This window comes from Hypanus sabinus, chromosome 7, assembly GCF_030144855.1.
Source record: "Hypanus sabinus isolate sHypSab1 chromosome 7, sHypSab1.hap1, whole genome shotgun sequence".
NCBI classification, from domain to species: Eukaryota; Metazoa; Chordata; class Chondrichthyes; order Myliobatiformes; family Dasyatidae; genus Hypanus; species Hypanus sabinus.
This window is the reverse complement of record NC_082712.1, coordinates 86,156,705-86,173,454: the sequence shown is the minus strand read 5'-3', so window position 1 is coordinate 86,173,454 and position 16,750 is coordinate 86,156,705. Positions and strand designations below refer to the sequence as shown.

Below are 16,750 nucleotides of genomic sequence, written 5' to 3'. Positions count from 1 at the left end.
ACCAAGGTGTAGAGAGAAACAAAAATCACACAAATATTCTGTAAAGATCAATAAACCAATTACTTGGAATAAAATAACTTTACCTGGTGTCTCAGGGCTGGGTATGTCTGCATGTGTCACCCGCCCTGGCACCCTTTCTCTGCCACCACAACCCTCTCACAGTACTCCACCCTCGCCATTCCCAACATTCTTTGCTCCAGCCAGATTTACAAACTCATTCTCTGCTCCGGGTTACAAATACAGAAACATGCAAAAGTCTTAGGCACCTTAGCTACATACACACATACCTCAGACTTTTGCAGACACATACTTCTATAATAAATTTACTTTGTACTTTGATGGCTATAGGGCAAGAAGTTTGGGAAGGTGGTGTGGGACCACGATAGCGAGGCAAATGAACAGGGGAATAGGGAAACACGAGGAAATCTGCAGATACTGGAAATTCAAGCAACACACACAAAATGCTGGTGGAACACAGCAAGCCAGGCAGCATCTATAGGAAGAAGTACAGTCGATGTTTCGGGACTAACTGAAAGAAAAGATAGTAAGAGTTAGTTAGTCCTGACGAAGGGTCTCGGCCCGAAACATCGACTGTACTTCTCCCTATAGATGCTGCCTGGCCTGCTGCGTTCCACCAGCATTTTGTGTGTGTTGTGGGGAATAGGGACTTGAGTTCAGCAAAAAGGAATTAATCTAATTAGGTTTCATTAGCTTAATTAGCTTGGCTGAACATCATGAGTCTGTTACCATCCTGCACTGGTTTACATTCGCTGATCTAAACATGCAAACACCTTGGGATTCAAGGGTCTGTAGGTTAACGGAATGCATTTCTGGTTCAGGGCGGTTCGAAAGGAGCGAGAGGCTGATGGCAGAGGACAGCAGCAGCGAACAGGATGTGTGAGAGAGCGGCAAGCTGAGGCCAAGACCAGAACCGTACCTTGGGGCAGTCTTCTCCAGCATAACCAGCCCTCACCGTGTAGGAGCCGATGTCAAAGACCAGAGCTCCCACCTCGTCTGTAGAGGGAGAGAGACAGAATTTCATTTATTTATTGAGATACAGAGTGGAACAGGCCTACCTGGCCCTTTGAGCCACACCACCCAGCAACCCCTCATTTACCCCTAGCCTAATCATGGCACAATGAACAATTAACCTACCACCCAGTAAGTCTTTTCGACTGTGGGAGGAAACTGGAGCACCCAGAGGAAATCCACACAATCAAGGGGAGACCATACAGACTGCTTACAGAAACTGGTGGGAATTCAAACCAGGTCGTTGGTACTGTAAAACGTTGTGCTAACCTCCATACTACCATATGAGGAGCCCACAGTGACATCAGCATAACGCAGAGCCCTGGAGAGTCCAGACAACTCCAATCCAGCACACGTTACAGGAAGTGTTCGAGCCACCACTTACAACCGTTTGATCACTAAACCTTGAGATAACAGGGTATTTATTTTCTAGGATCAACTTTATTCACCACGTGCATTTACAAGCAACACAAACTGCTGGAGGGACTCAGCAGGTCTGGCAGCATCCATGGAAATGAATCAACAGTCGACGTTTCGGGCCAACACCCTTCTTCAGGACTGGAAAGGAAAGGGGGAAGACTCCAGAATAAAAAGATATGGGGAGGGGGAAGGGGCGAGCTAGAAGATGATAGGTGAAGCCACGTGGGAAAGGTAAAGGACAGAGAGGAAGCAATCTGATAGGAGAGGAGAGTGGACCATAGGAGAAAGGGAAGGAGGAAGGGACCCGGTGGGGGGGGGGGGGGGAAACGTTAGGCAGGTGAGAAGAGGTAAAAGGCTAGAGTGAGGAATAGAAGAAGAGGTGAGGTGAGGGAAATTTATTTAAACCGGAAGAAGAAATCGATATTCACGTCATCAGGTTGGCGGCTACCCAGACGGAATACAAGGTGCGGTGGCCATGGACCGACATATTGGAACAGGAATCAGAATTAAAACGCTCAGCCACCAGAAAGTGCTGCTTTTGGCGGATGGAGCAGAGATTCGCAACGAAGCAGTCCCCCCATTTACCGGTGTAGAGGAGACTGCATTGGGAGCACCAGACATGATAGGTTCGCAGGTGAGCTGTTGCCTCACTTGGAAGGACAGTTCTGAGCCCTGAAGGGAGGAGGGAGGAGGTGCACGGGCAAGTGGAGCATCTTGGCTGCTTGCTGGGATGCGTGTGTCAGGAATTTGCTGTGCTGTGTTCAGAATCAGGTTTAATATCACTGGCATATGTTGTGAAATTTGTTGTCTTTGCCGCAGCAGTACAATGCAATACATAGTACATACACTTACTGCAATTCAAGTCTATTATTGTGGATTAAATAGTTCAATAAGAAGTGCAAAAATAGAAATTAAGAAGTAATGAGGTAGTGATTATAGGTTCAATGTCCATTCAGAAATTGGATGGCAGAGGGAAGAAACTGTTCCTGAAACGTTGAGTGTGTGTCTTCAGACTTCTGCACCTTCTCCCTGACAGCAGCAATGAAAAGAGAGCAAGACCTGGGTGGTGGGGATCGTTAATGATGGGTGCTGCTCTTCTCAGGCACTGCTCCTGGATGTTATGGAGACTAGTGCCCATGATGGAGCTGACTAAGTTTACAACTCTCTACAGCTCATTTCCATCCTATGCAGTAGCTTCCCCCCACACTTAGCCCCCTGCCCCATTCTAGATGTTGATACAGCCAGTTAGAATGCTCCCTATGCAACATTTAACAATAAAACAACAACATACAACAATTATAAAGTACTAAATAAAGTATGGAAATGGAATAAAATGTGCATAAATACAAGTAACAATTGTAAACATTATGAAAAAGAGGTTAAAATGTTTAGAGTGCAGTGAGGGGGCAATAGATAGGAAGGGGTGGGGGCTATCTATAGAATGGTTGATCAGATTAATTGCCTGGGGAAAGAATTTTTGAATTATGTGAAGTTTTTGTTTTAATAGCCTGATAGATCTTTCTAGAAGGGAGCTTTTGGAAGAGGCAGCTTTCAGGGTAGGTGGTGTCCGCAATGATTTTTGTCCCGGACACGTTCAAGTCCTGCAGCTGGTGACCTCTCCGGGTGCTGCATCCTCCGTTGGTTAGGCTTGACCATGGATGTCACGTGATATGCAAGCAGGTACACAAACAATCCAGGGCAGCACGATACGGAGAGCGAGCTGTTGCCCATGCAGCAGGTTCCTCCTTCTCCACGCAGCTGATAAACCCAGCGGAACGGCAGAGACCGATACAGTTTGGCACCGGTGGCATCACAAGAGTTGCCGGTCTTCATTGAACTCAACGTAGGACTGTCTTAGAGACTCCAGCTCAGGATCTTTCCTCTCAGGGTTTACTCCGAAGCCTTCCCCATCGGTGGGTGCAGCTGCAAGGCAGCGGAGATTTCAGATCAGAGTCAGCTCCATCATGGGCACTAGCCTCCATGGTATCCAGGACATCTTCAAGGAACGATGCCTCAAAAAGCGGTGTCCATCATTAAGGACCCCCATCACCCAGGTCGTGCTTTGTCCTCATTGCTACCATCAGGGAGGCGGTACAGGAGCCTGAAGACACAGCTCCCGCCCCTCTGCCATCCGATTTCCGAATGGACACTGAACCAATGAACACTACCTCCCTATACTTCCTCAGTTTCTGGAAGGATCACCAGGATCCTGAAGTACCACCACATTAATACCATCCACAAACCCCCAAGGAAGCTCCAATCACAGCTTATGTAGATCAAAGATGACCTGGGACTCAGGTGGGCTGGCACTGACAAGATTCCTTGTGAATGTGGAACAGCGTATATCTGCCAGATGGGAAGCACGGTGGAAACCAACATCAAGCAGCACAGGAGGGTAACCCTTTGGGTTACTCAGAGAAATCGGTGGTAGCAGAACATTGTATTCGCAATGGCCACAGGATTGACTTCGATGGCCCAAAACCGCTGTGCCGTGCCAATGGCTTCTGTGACCGCCTGCTGAAGGAAGCCATTGAAATGAAACTGGAGAAAAAGAATTTTAACAAAGACGAAGGCCTCACTCTAAGAACTTGAATTCCATTGTAAACAAGGTGGAAGAGCAGAAACCCAATTGGATGAGGACTAACCAATCCGGAGGGACGGAATGCAGGGGTACAAACACCACCAAACTAAACGTGCCCAGGCTTCATCCCTGAAGATGGCAGAGCTTGTCATCAAAACGTCGGTTATAATCGATACCTGTACCTGGCTTGAAGCCCAAGAAGAGTTTATCGTCACATACACTGGGAAAGCACTGGATCCATTTTCACTACCTCACTACTTTTTAAAAAAATTCTATTTTTGCATTATTTATTCAATTTAATATATACATATTATAAACATGAATTACATACAGGAAATATAAAAACATAAATATAGTAAATACAAACACACGGTAGAAAGTTTGTGAATGCTATAGAATTTTCTCTATTTCTGCATAAATATGACCTAAAATGTGAGCAGATCTTCACGCAAGTCCTAAAACTAGATAAAGGTAACCCAATTAAATAAATAACACAGAAAACATTATACTTGTTCATTTATTTATTGAGAAAATGATCCAATATTATACGTATTTGTTGGAAAAAGTACGTGAACCTTTGCTTCCAGTAAGCTGTACAGCAATAACTTCAACCAAACATTTCCAGTAACTGTTGACCAGTCCTGCACATCAGCTTGGAGGAACTTCGGGCCATTCATCCTGACAGAATTGCTTCAACACTGGGATGTTGGTGTGCTTTCCTGCATGAACTGTTTGCACAACATTTCTATAGGATTAAGGTCAAGACTTTGACTTGGCCATTCCAAAACATGAATTTTCTTCTTTTTAACCATTGTTGTTGATTTAATCTTGTCTTTCAGATCATTGTCTTGTTATATTATCCAGCTTCTATTATGCTTTAGGTGACAGACTGCTATCCTGACATTCTCCTGTACAATGTTGACACAATTTTGAATTCATTATTCCCTCAACGGCTGCAAGCTGTCCAAGCCCTAAGGCAGCAAAGCAGCCCCAAACCATGATGCTCCCTCCACCATGCTTCTCAGTTAGGATGAGGTTTTGGTGTTGTTGTGCAGAGCCCTTCTTCCTACAAACATGGCAACATGCATTTCTGCCAAAATGTTCAACTCTTGTCTCATCTATTCACAGAACATTGTCCCAGAAGCATTGTAGAACATCCAGGTGGTCTTCTGCAATCTTGGGACGTGCAGCAATGTTTTTTTTTGGACAGCAGTGGTGTCCTTCCATGAACACCATTCTGGTTCAGTGTTTTTCTTACAGTGGACACGTGAACAGAGACTAGCAAGTTCTAGGATTTCTGCAGGGCTTTTGCTGTTACCATTGGGCTCTTTTTCATCTCTTTCAGTATTCCTCGTTGAGCACATTGTGTGACCTTCGCAGGATGCCCACTCCTAGGGAGAGTAGCAACAGTACTGAATTTCCTCCATTTGTAGACAATTTCTCTAACTGCGGACTGATGAACACTCAGGTCTTTAAAAATGTGTTTGTAGCCTTTTCCAGCTTCTTCTAAGGTCCTCTGAAGGTTGCTTTGATTGAGGCATGATGCACATAAACAGATCTTTCTTGAGAAAACCAGGCTCTGTTAGTAAGCTGACCTTGCGTGTATTTTTTATAGAATAGGGCATCTCTACAACCCACTCCTCCAATCTCATCTCATTGACTGGAGCACCTGACTCCAAATAGCTTTTGTAGAAGCCATTACCCCAGAGGTTCACATACTTTTTCCAACAAATACATGTAACATTGGATCATTTTTCTCAATAAATAAATGAACAAGTATAATGTTTTCTGTGTTATTTATTTAATTGGGTTCTCTTTATCTAGTTTTAGGACGTGTGAAGATCTGATCACATTTTAGATCGGATTTATGGAGAGAGAGAGAGTGAGTGTGTGTGTGTGTGTGTGTGTGTGTGTGTGTGTGTGCGTGTGTGTGTGTGTGTGTGTGTGTGTGTGTGTGTGTGTGTGTGTGCGCGCGCACACGCGCACATTCCCAGGTTGGGAACTCCTGCTCTACCCTGACTCAGCGTTATTTGAGATACAGCTCACTACAGTGGTCCTGAACAAGCCCCACTATTCATAAAAGGTGAGCTGGTAGAAAGGGTCTCCAGTTTCAAGTTGCTTGGGGGTGAACATCACCGAGGAGTTCTTTTGGTCCATCAACACAATCTCGATGGTAGGGAAGGCACAACAAGAAGTTACCGGAGGAGTTTAAGGAGAGTTGATCTGGCCCAAAAACTGCTGGCTGACTTTCCTTCTTCTCCTTGGGCCCTTAGCTCCCAGTTAATCAATGACCCAGTCTCCATCGCCCTCTGAAGCCAATGGTTCGGCTGGAGTTCATCAACGCTTCTGCATCCATTGTATTCATTGTACAGAGGATTGGGCTTTCCAGCTTCACCACAGCCCTGTTATCTGGTGGTCTAATCCGTTTCTGCCTCTCACAACAGGCATGGAGGGTTGGACTTGAAGGGGCCAGGCCAACTTCAATCCACGTGCGATAGAGCACACTGACAAACGGAATGACCGTGTGGTACTCCAGCTGCAGCAAGACAGATCAAAGTACTCAAACACGAGGAAATCTGCAGATGCTGGGAATTCAAACAACAACACACACAAAATGCTGGTGGAACACAGCAAGTCAGGCAGCATCTATAAGGAGAAGCGCTGTCGACGTTTTGGGCCAAGACCCTTTGTCAGGACTAACTGAAAGGAGAGATACTTTCAAATCTCTTACTATCTCTCCTTTCAGTTAGTCCTGACGAAGGGTCTTGGCCCAAAACGTCGACAGTGCTTCTCCTTATAGATGCTGCCTGGCCTGCTGTGTTCCACTAGCATTTTGTGTGTGTTGTCACCAAGTGCTCAGTTGGGTGACTAGGATGGCTCAGTATTGTGGTGAACTATGTGCCTGTCGGGACACGCCCCCTGCTGACTGCTCCTGTGGCTCCTCTCACAGGCCCCTGTATAAAGGTGATTGAGGCCTGAGCCTGGCCTCTCAGTCTCCAGGATGTAGTATGGTGGTCAACCACTGCTTGTTCCTTCTTCCAGTCAATAAAAGCCGATCTCTCGCCTTTACGTCTCAGAGAGAGTTATTGATGGTGCATCAAGTATATCATTGGGACTCAACTACCAGACCTGGAGATAATCTACAACTCTTGATGCCTACAGTGCCTTTGTAACATCTTTAGAGGCCCTTCTCATCCCAGACACTGACTGTTCAATCTCCTGCCATCCTGTGAGAGTTACACAGACATCTTAGCCAAGACAGCGAGGCTGACAGCTTCATCCCAAGGGCTGTTATGCAGCTGAATAATGCTACGGCCTAACTTGCTGATGGCCTTTGAGTTTGTTTTTGAGACATTAAAAAGTTCTTGCCAAGAACAGGCCCTTGTTCTACCTCAAGGAACCGATGTAATCTGCCTTGTGTGTACATGTGACAATAACAAAACCAATTTGCCAGTTTCAGAGAAAATCCATCAAAATATAAGGACTGGACAAAAATGGCCTATCGATTACCCATTGGTGGGTTGGTTCCAGGGGGAATTGAGTTGATTGAAGGGGTGAGGTGGGGCCCCACACAATGGAGTTCACAGGAAGGGAGGTTTTGCTCTCCGGGGGGGGGGGGGGGTGTCCTTTAGCTTTTGTGTGTGTGTGTGTGTGTGTGTTTTTTTTTAAATGAGACTGAATCGCTAACTCAATGCTCAACCCAGCACAGATGGAAAGCGTGCAAGGAGTCGGCCACATTCGAACCCGGGACCACTCGGCTCAAAGTCTGATGTGGATGTCAATACACCGCCGGCCGGAAGAGAGGTGATGCCATGGAAACACTCCCGGCAGGTTATTCCCTCACACAAAGCAAATCCAGGACTTGGGGACATCATTGAGGAGTGTGGGACCCTGAGAATGGAAGTGAGGAGGGAATTCTTCAAATTCCTGTTCGGAGTCATTTTCATGCGTAGTCAGAGGGAATTCAAGGCCTAGACAGGGAGCTTTGCTCTAGAGTTCAAAATAAATGTCATTATCAAAGTACATACATGACCTGAGATTCATGTTCTTGCAGGCACTCACAGTGGGAACGCAACAAGAGAGGATATGAGGGGAGCAAGGATCGAAGTAAGCTGCAGAAAGTCATGAACTCAGCCAGCTCCAGGCCATCTTCGAGGAAGGATGCCTCAGAAAGGTGGAGTCCATCACTGAGGACCCCCATCACCCAGGACATGCCCTCTTCTCACTGCTACCATCAGGAAGGAGGTACAGAAGCCTGAAGACACACACTGAGAGATTCAGGAACAGCTTCTTCCCCTCTGCCATCTGATTTCTGAATGGACATTGAACCCATGAACTCCTTTTTTTGCCTTACTTATTTAATTTAACATATAGATATGAATATAGGATATGGAGTAGATAGAAAGGATGTAGCAGGTTAAAGCTGGTGTAATCACCGGAGGTGTTAGGAGCACTTGGAGCTGTGACACCTGGACTGGGAGAGTGGCTCCAACAAATCCCGGGAACAACATCTGAGATCTCGGTCCAGAAGAGCGTTGTACTAGGAGCAGCAAGGGGAGTGCGCCGAACCCGCTAGCACCCAGGCCTCTGGTGGAGGACCCGAGAATGAGGGGAAAATACACGTGCACACCACCCACAAGGGGTGAGAAAGTGTGTACACACACACACACACACTTCGCACCGTGATTTAGTTTTTTCATTCTATATTGCAAGGGAGTGCACAAATTTCACGGCAGATGCCAGCGATGTTAACCTGATTCTGACAAGCGCAAAGGGCAGATTCCACCTCCTGTTGACGGGAGGTGACCCACCTCAGCATGGAGATGTCTTCTTTGGGATCCTGGGGAGCGCGGTGGAATCGCTGAACACGTTTTCTCAAATTCCTTCTTTGTGTTTTTAATGTGAGAGCGGCGGGGAGGGGGGGGGGGATCTCCCCCGTTCTTCAATTCCAGAGGGTGCAGGTGAAAGTAGGACCCTCCCGCCTTCTGCCAGCTTCACGCCTCATCCCAACCGAGTCCCCCCTCCCATCCCGTCCAGCGTCCCACTCCCCCCCCCCCGGCCCTTGTCATCCATCAAGGGTCACCCACCACCCAGCCCAGGCACATTCGAGCTGACTGTATTGTGCGCTCTTGACAATTTAACCGCGGGCAGCCTTTAATTCTGCCCCGCCGCTCGGAGGCATCACAAGCGCGGCCTCGCGTTTACTTTCACCCCTGCGCTCTCTCTCTCTCTCTCATGCAACCGTCATTTGCACAAAAATGCATTTCCTCGGCACGTCTTACCTCCTCCATAAACCCCGCCGCTCATGGCTGTCAGTGTCTTCTGATAACAATGGAGAGGGGGTGTCTCCTGATCTGCTTCAGCCTCTCACCGGCTGCAGTGGAACATGCTCTAGATGTTGCACGTTACAATTAATATTTTAAAAAGCCCCAAGCCAGAACAGCTTCCTCCGGCCTCAGCCTTCGCTCCTCCCAGGATGAAGAAGGCAATTTCCTGATGTAGCTCGGAAGCATTAAAGGCGCAGGTTGCGACGGTCTGCGGAGCTTTATTACAGTCTTAAAGGTGCGGGGGGGGGGGGATACAAGAATGCCCATGACATTTTTCACTCGCTCGTCATTCGGGAAAAAAATAATCGGCAATTATTCAGTAGCCGGTTATTTAAAAAAATATGAAAACACACACAGGGGTCTGTGGAGGAAGGAGGCAGTAAGTAGTTCGGGTCGGAACTGGGTAACGCAAATTAAGAGGGTGATTTTAAATCTCAGGAAGAAATGGGTATTACAGATATTCCCGTTCAATCATCCTTCCCTCCCGCCATTTTCTCACGCACAGAGAGATACAACGCACATTAGGCCCTTCGGCCCACCGAGTCTGTGCTAGTCCATTTACGCGAATCCCCTGCGTTTGTCCTCCACACAGATATTCCACCCCTCCAAAGCATCGATGCGTGCGTGTCGGTGGGGGGGGGGGGGAGCTGAAAGTGGAGCAGTTGTCGACACTTCAGTTTGAAACCCTGGATCAAGTCTGACCTGAATCCCTTTCCCATCAGAGTCGCAGCTCAACCCGCTGAGTTCCTCCAGCAGATTGTGCGTTGCTCCAGTCTCCAGCCTCGTTACTCTCTTGCACCTTCAGTGTGAAACATCACCTCTTTCCTCCTTCTCCTTGGGTGTTGTCCGACCCGCTGCCTATTTGAAGCATGTTGCTTTTGTTCCTGGTTATCTATTTATTTGTTATGATGCCAATCAAGAAACTAAACATGGGCACGAGGCAAACTCACTCTGCCTTTGCAATAGTGCCCAGGGAATTTTCAATCATTGCCACAGGTCAATAGATTTTTCCATGTGATTGACAATTGGTTTCTTATCTTCAATAGGCAATGCCTCAAAATTATGGCATTTATCATTAAGGACCCCCATAACCCAGGACATCCTCTCTTCTCATTGCTACCATCAGGAAGGAGGTACAGGAGTCTGAAGACACACACTCAACACTTCAGGAACAGCTTTGACCCTCTGACATCAGATTTCTGAATGGTCCATGAACCAGCCCTTGAAAACCACCTCACTATTTTTGCACTAATGTTTTGTTTTGATTGTGTGTGTGAGTGTGTGTCTGTGTGTCTGTGTGAGTGTCTGTGTCTGTGTGAGTGTGTGTGTCTGTGTGAGTGTGTGTGAGAGTGTGTGTGTGTGTGTGTGTGTGTGTGTGTGTGTGTGTGTGTGTGTATTTGTTTGTTTATTTATTTGTTTATTGAGATACAGTGCAGAATAGGCCCTTCTGGCCCTTTGAGCTGAGCCTCCAAAGAACCTCTGAACCATGGGACAATTTACAATGACCAATTAACCTACCAAATGGTACATCTTTGGACTGTGGGAGGAAACCAGAGCACCTGGAGGAAACTCACATGGTTATGGGATACAAACATATACATATTATATACATATAAACACAGTATGTTTATGTGTGTGTATTTATACACACACATACATAACTTAATAATAATAACTTTATTTATATAGTGCTGCCTCAAATCTGCATAGATTGTAAAGATAAATCAATAGTCATAGAAATTTGAGACAAAATTAAAAATCACAAGTAAAGGCAAACATTATATAAAACAATTGTAATTGAATAGATCAAATTACTTAAGTGTAATCAACATCAACAGGCATTAAATAATCCTATAAGTAAGCCAGGATGGAGATACATCTCTGCCAAAGGAGGTGTAAGGTGCTCCTTCCCTCTGCTAGCCTGCAGGGTGCAAGGGCAATATATAGCACCTGCTTAGCACCCCCCCCCCCAGAAATCAGGGTCACGTGAAGCCATGGAAGCAGGTGGTAGATGCTTGTATGAGCAGCCGGTGCAGATCACAAGTCCTGGTTATGCAGCCACTGACACCAGGCAGACAATCTCTGAAGAGTATTGATCGTAGCTGGAGTCACCCGTCTTGTAAAGACACTGCCCAGGAGAAGGCAATGGTAAACCATCATATTTATTATCCTTCTCAACCTAATTTTCCTGCCATCTCCCATAACCTTCAATGCTCTGACTAATCAAGAATCAATCAACCTCTGCTTTAAATATTTTCAATGACTTGACCTCCAGAGACCTCTGTGGCAGAGAATTCCACAGATTCACCACTCTCTGCATCAGGGGCTCCAAACTTTTTTATGCCACAGACCCCTCCCATTAACCAAGGGGTCTTTAGACCTCAGGTCAGGAATCCCTGCTCTAACTAAAGAAACTCTTCTTCATCTCGGTTCTAGAGAGACATCCTTGTATTCTGAGTCTGTGCCTTCTGGTCCTAGACACTCACACTACTGGAAACATCTTCTCCACATTCAACTCTTTCAAAGCTCTATGGAGACCCTAGCCCCTCATTCTTCTAAACTCTAGTGAGTACAAATCCAAACACTCCTCGACTGTTAACCCTTTCATTCCTAGGATAATTGTTCTGAATTTTATCTGGACCCTCTCTGATGTCAGCACGTCCTTTCATAGACATGGGACCCAGAACTACTCGCAATAAAGTCATGCAAAATCTATTGTTGCAAGTGCAGGTAGATAATAAAGATGCACAATGAGGTGGGTTTGAAGATCAAGAGTTCATCTTCCATGTATAAGAGGTCCATTCAAGGGTGTTGATAACGGCAAGATAGAAACTTTTCTATCTTCTGCAGAATGGGAAGAGGAGGAGGAAGAGAGAATGGCCTAGGTGGGTGTGGTCATGAGACAGTGAGAAGTTAGAACAGATTCAGTGGAGGGTAGGCTGCTTTCCGTAATGTGCTGAGCTGTGTCTCTACTCTCTGCAGTTTTTGTGGTCTAGGTGTAATGAGCTCTTCTGGCCTGTGTGGGGCACCAGAGACTGTTGGGAACTGAGGGCTTTCAGAGTACCTGAATTGGTTAATTGTTATTTAATAATTGTTCATTGTTTAAAATCCTCTTCCTTTTCTCGAGTGAATCAGTCTTTGTAATGTGGTCTTCTGGTGCTTTCTGTTTAAACTTGTTATGTTTATTTTGATTGGTTCAGGGATTCTGTGTTACTTGTATTATTTAAGTGGATGCCTGATTAGCTCTAGTCACGGGGTCCTAGTTTTAAGAACGTTACATCTCACAGCAACACACACAAAATGCTGGAGGAACTCAGTAGGCCGGGCAGCACCTATGGAAATGAATAGATAGTCGATGTATCGGACTGAGACCCTTCGTCCTGATGAAGCCTGAAGCTTCAACTGTACTCTTTTCCATAGGTGCTGCCTGGCCTGCTGAGTTCCTCCAGCTTTTTGTGTGTGTTGTGAGGGTCTTCAGGGTCAGGCTGAACTTCCTTAGTCTTCTGTGGAAGTTGAGGTATTTGGTGCACTTTCTTGGTGACTGCATCGTGTTCCCAGGTGAAAGGACAGGAACATAGCCCCCCCCCCTCCATACCCCTACCATCCACATACCTATCCAAACTTCTCTTAAACATTGAAATCGAGCTTGCATGCACCACTTGGGCTGGCAGCTCATTCCACACTCTCACCTCCCTCTGAGTGAAGAAGTTTCCCCTCATGCTCCCGTTAAAGTTTTCACCTTTTACTCTCAACCCATTATCTCTAGTAGTAATCCCACCCATCCTTAGTGGAAAAAAAACATGTTCTCATTTACCCTGTCTATACCTCATCATTTTGTATACCTCTATCAAATATTCACTTCATCTACTTTAGGTGGAGGGGTGGGGTTACGTCTCTACTAAAGGAGGTGTCAGGTGCTCCTTCCTTCCGCAAGCCTGCAGGTCGCCTTTGAGCAAGGTGTGGCACCTGCTTAGCCCCCGATCAGGGTCACGTGAAGCCATGGGAGCAGGTGGGGGATGGTCGTACGAGCAGTCGGTGCATATCACAAGTCCTGGTTACGTGACCACTGACGCCAGGCAGACAATCTCTGATGGGTATTGATAATGGCTGGGGTCACCTGCCCAGAAGAAGGCAATACAGAAAAATCTGCCAAGAACAATCATGGTCATGGAAAGACCATGATCACCTGTGTTATATGACATAGCACATAATGAATGAACAAACTTATCTACTGGCTGGACCAGGATAAATATTTGGTGATATTTCCTAGGAACTTGAAGTTCTCAATCATCTCCACCTCAGCATCTTTGGTACAGATGTGAATGTGTGTTGCACCCTGCTTGCAGAAATCAATGACCAGCTCTTTTGTTTTGTTGACATTGTGAGAGAGATTATCATCTTGACACCATAGGCTCTCTATCTCCTTCCTGTGTTCCACCATCAGAAATACTTTTTTTACTGTCTCTTGCCCCATATAATTTTGTACACCTCCATCAGCTTCCTCCCCACCTCCTCAGTTTCTCTAAGGAATGTCAGCTTGTTGTGGAGGAGAGTCCTGTGGTGGAGATCCTGAGATGTTGCTGACTGGTGCTCAGTCCTGGTGGGGTCATCCATGGCAGTGAGGTCAAGGGGGAGGTTCCTGACAAAGAGCGATCCAACAAAGACCTCAAGGGTGGAGCTGGGGGAAGGCGATGTCACAACACCGTGTCAGTGAAGGCAGGCGAAGGCTGCAGCAGTGAAGCGTCCCCAGTTGTCTTGCATTCCAAGCCAATGGACCCTGATCCCAACCTGTCAAGAATCATCTGATCATAGACTGTAAAATACAGGAGCAGAATTAGGCCATTAGGCCCATCGAGTCTGCTCCACCACTTCATCATGGCTGATCCATTTTCCCTCTCAGTCCCAATCTCCTGTCTTCTCCCCTTAACCCTTCATACCCTGACTAATCAAGAATCTATCAACCTCTGCCTTGAATATATCCAATGACTTGGCCTCCACAGCCACCTGTGGCAACGAATTCCACAGATTTACAAAACTCTAGCTTAAGAAATTCCTCCTCAACTCCATTCTAAAAGGATGCCCCTCTATTCTGAGGCTGTGGCCCCTGGTCTTAGACTCCCCCACCATAGGAAACATCCTCTCCATGTCCATTCTATCCATTCTTTCAACTTTTGATCGGTTTCAATGAGGTCACCCCCTTATTCTTCTGAATTTCAGTGAGTACAGGCCCAGAGCCATCAAACGCTCTTCATACAAAAAGCCTTTCAATCCTGGAATAATTCTATGAACCTGTTTTGAATCCTCCCCAATGTCAGCACATCCTTTCAAAGATAAGGGGCCCTAAACTGCTCACGATACTCCCAGTGAGAGCTCACCATGCTTTAAAAAACCTCAACATTACCCCTTGCTTTGATATTGTAGTCCTCTTGAAATGAGTGCTAACGTTGCATTCCTCAACCTGCAAGTTAACCTTTAATGCATCCTGTATGGGGGTGGGGGGTTGTGCCTGTGCGTCAGCCTCCCCACATTAGACAAAGTCATGTACAGGCATTCTCCATTAAGGGAATCCACCCTTACATCCCGGATCCTGAATCAGCCTCTACAGCCACCTGAAGACTCAGTAACAGACAGACAGCATCATACTCCACTCTAGTGATCACACTGCTAACAGTTCCTCTGTTCTATCTTTTTTGTAATTTATATTTTTTATTGAAGTTCATCATCAAACAAACATTTCCATAAGATGTATTTCAGACATTGTACTTATATATCATATAATCCTATATATCACAAATCTCCACATAGTATTTATCTGAGGTATACGCTTATAGAAAAGAGTGGAAAGAAAAAAAAACAAACAAAAGGAAAAAACTATGTACAAGTAGGGAGTGATCTTTTTTTTTTACAACATATTCATTGATTTGTGAGAATAAAATCAGGCCTTTGAGGCATTATGTAGTTAAACCATTTTTCCCCGAGTTCATCTATTCTAAAGAAAACAGATCTGTCCTATTCAGTCTCCCTTCATAACTGAAAGGTTCCTTCCCTGGTGACATCTGAAATAACTGCAGCATTGGAAAACCATTCTGATGTTCAAAGTTCAAAAAGTTCAAAGTAAATTTGTTATCAAAGTACGCATATGTCACCATACACCAACAGGATATTCATTTTCTTGCAGGAACACTCAATGAATCCACAGCAGAGTAATAACCATAATGGAATCAATGAAAGACTGCACCAACTTGGCCATTCAACCAGCGTGCAAAAGACCATGTAAATACAATATGAAAGAAATAATAATAATAATAAATAAATAAGCAATAAATATTGAGAATATGAGATGAAGAGTCCTTGAAAGTGAGTCCATAGGTTGTGGGAGCATTTCCGTGATGGGGTGAGTGAAGTTATCCCCTTTGGTTCAACAGCCTGATGGTTGAGGAGTAATAACTGTTCCTGAACCTGGCGGTGTGAGACCTGAGGGTCCCATACCTCCTTCCTGATGGCGGCAGTGAGAAGGGAGCATGTCCTCGGTGCTGGATGTCCCTGACGATGGATGATAACACTGGAACAGAAATGAAATCGTCCGCCAGCTTAAATGGCTTCAAATACAAAGTCAAGGTGGAGTTCATTGTCATCTGCAGTTACTTGTGTGCATGGGTGCAATGAAAAACTTGCTTGCAGCAACATCACAGGCAGATAGCATCAGATAAGCAGCATTCACAAAAAATATAAATTAGACACAATTTAGATGATACACAATTGTTAGAAGGAAGAAGGCAATTAGAGCAATAATAATCCAAGACCATTGCAGTGCAAAGTGGCCATTAGTGTTGCTAAACTGAGGCAATGATTGGGATTGTACTGGTCGGTTTGAGAACCAAGTGGACGAAGGGAAGTAGCTGTTCCTGAACCTGGTGGCGTGGGACTTCAGGCTTCTGTACCTCCTGCCTGATGGAGCCACGAGAAGATGGCAGGGTTCAGATGGTGGGATTTTTGATGATGGATGTTGCCTTCTTGAGGCAGAGCCTCCTGTAGAAATGACCGATGGTGGGGAGGGATGTGTCCGTGATGTATTGAGCGGAGTCCACCAGTCTCTGCAGCTCCTTACGTTCCTGCAACCAGTCAGGATACTTTCAACAGTGGATCTACGGCTGTTTATTAGAGTGTTCGGTAATATGCTGACCCTTCTTAACCTCTGGAGAAAGTAAGTCCACTGGGGCACCTTCTTTGTGATTGGACTCTGGGCCTCACAATGACCTTGCACTTTATAGATTACTTGCTCTGAACTTTTTCAGTAGCTTTCACACTCTATTCTCCATTGGTACTGAAGTCATAGTTAGTTACAGCCCATTACACCACTGGCGCTTAGGGCAGCAATGAAGGTTCTCCATCC

General features: G+C 45.7%; 1 protein-coding gene and 1 long non-coding RNA gene across 9 annotated transcripts in view; one reads left to right on the top strand and one right to left on the bottom strand.

Annotated features, from left to right (window-relative positions):
* LOC132396933 (actin-like protein 6B) overlaps nt 1–9,520 on the bottom strand; it is a 64,839-nt gene extending 55,319 nt beyond the window's left edge. For all 8 annotated transcript variants that reach the window (XR_009513180.1, XR_009513179.1, XM_059975054.1 and 5 more), the window contains exons 1-2: nt 9,313–9,520; nt 938–1,014 (exon numbers count right to left, since the gene is read on the bottom strand). Coding sequence is in view for 6 of the 8 variants with exons in the window: in XM_059975054.1 (XP_059831037.1) it covers nt 938–1,014; nt 9,313–9,337 (102 nt within the window). In the remaining 2 variants the exon portion in view is untranslated. The remainder of the gene's footprint in view (nt 1–937; nt 1,015–9,312) is intronic.
* A 136-nt stretch (nt 9,521–9,656) lies between these two features.
* On the top strand, nt 9,657–16,169 carry LOC132396357 (uncharacterized). The gene is made up of 3 exons (XR_009512961.1): nt 9,657–9,736; nt 10,404–10,490; nt 15,536–16,169. It is a non-coding gene; the product is annotated as an uncharacterized LOC132396357 (long non-coding RNA).
* The last annotated feature ends 581 nt before the right edge of the window (nt 16,170–16,750 follow it).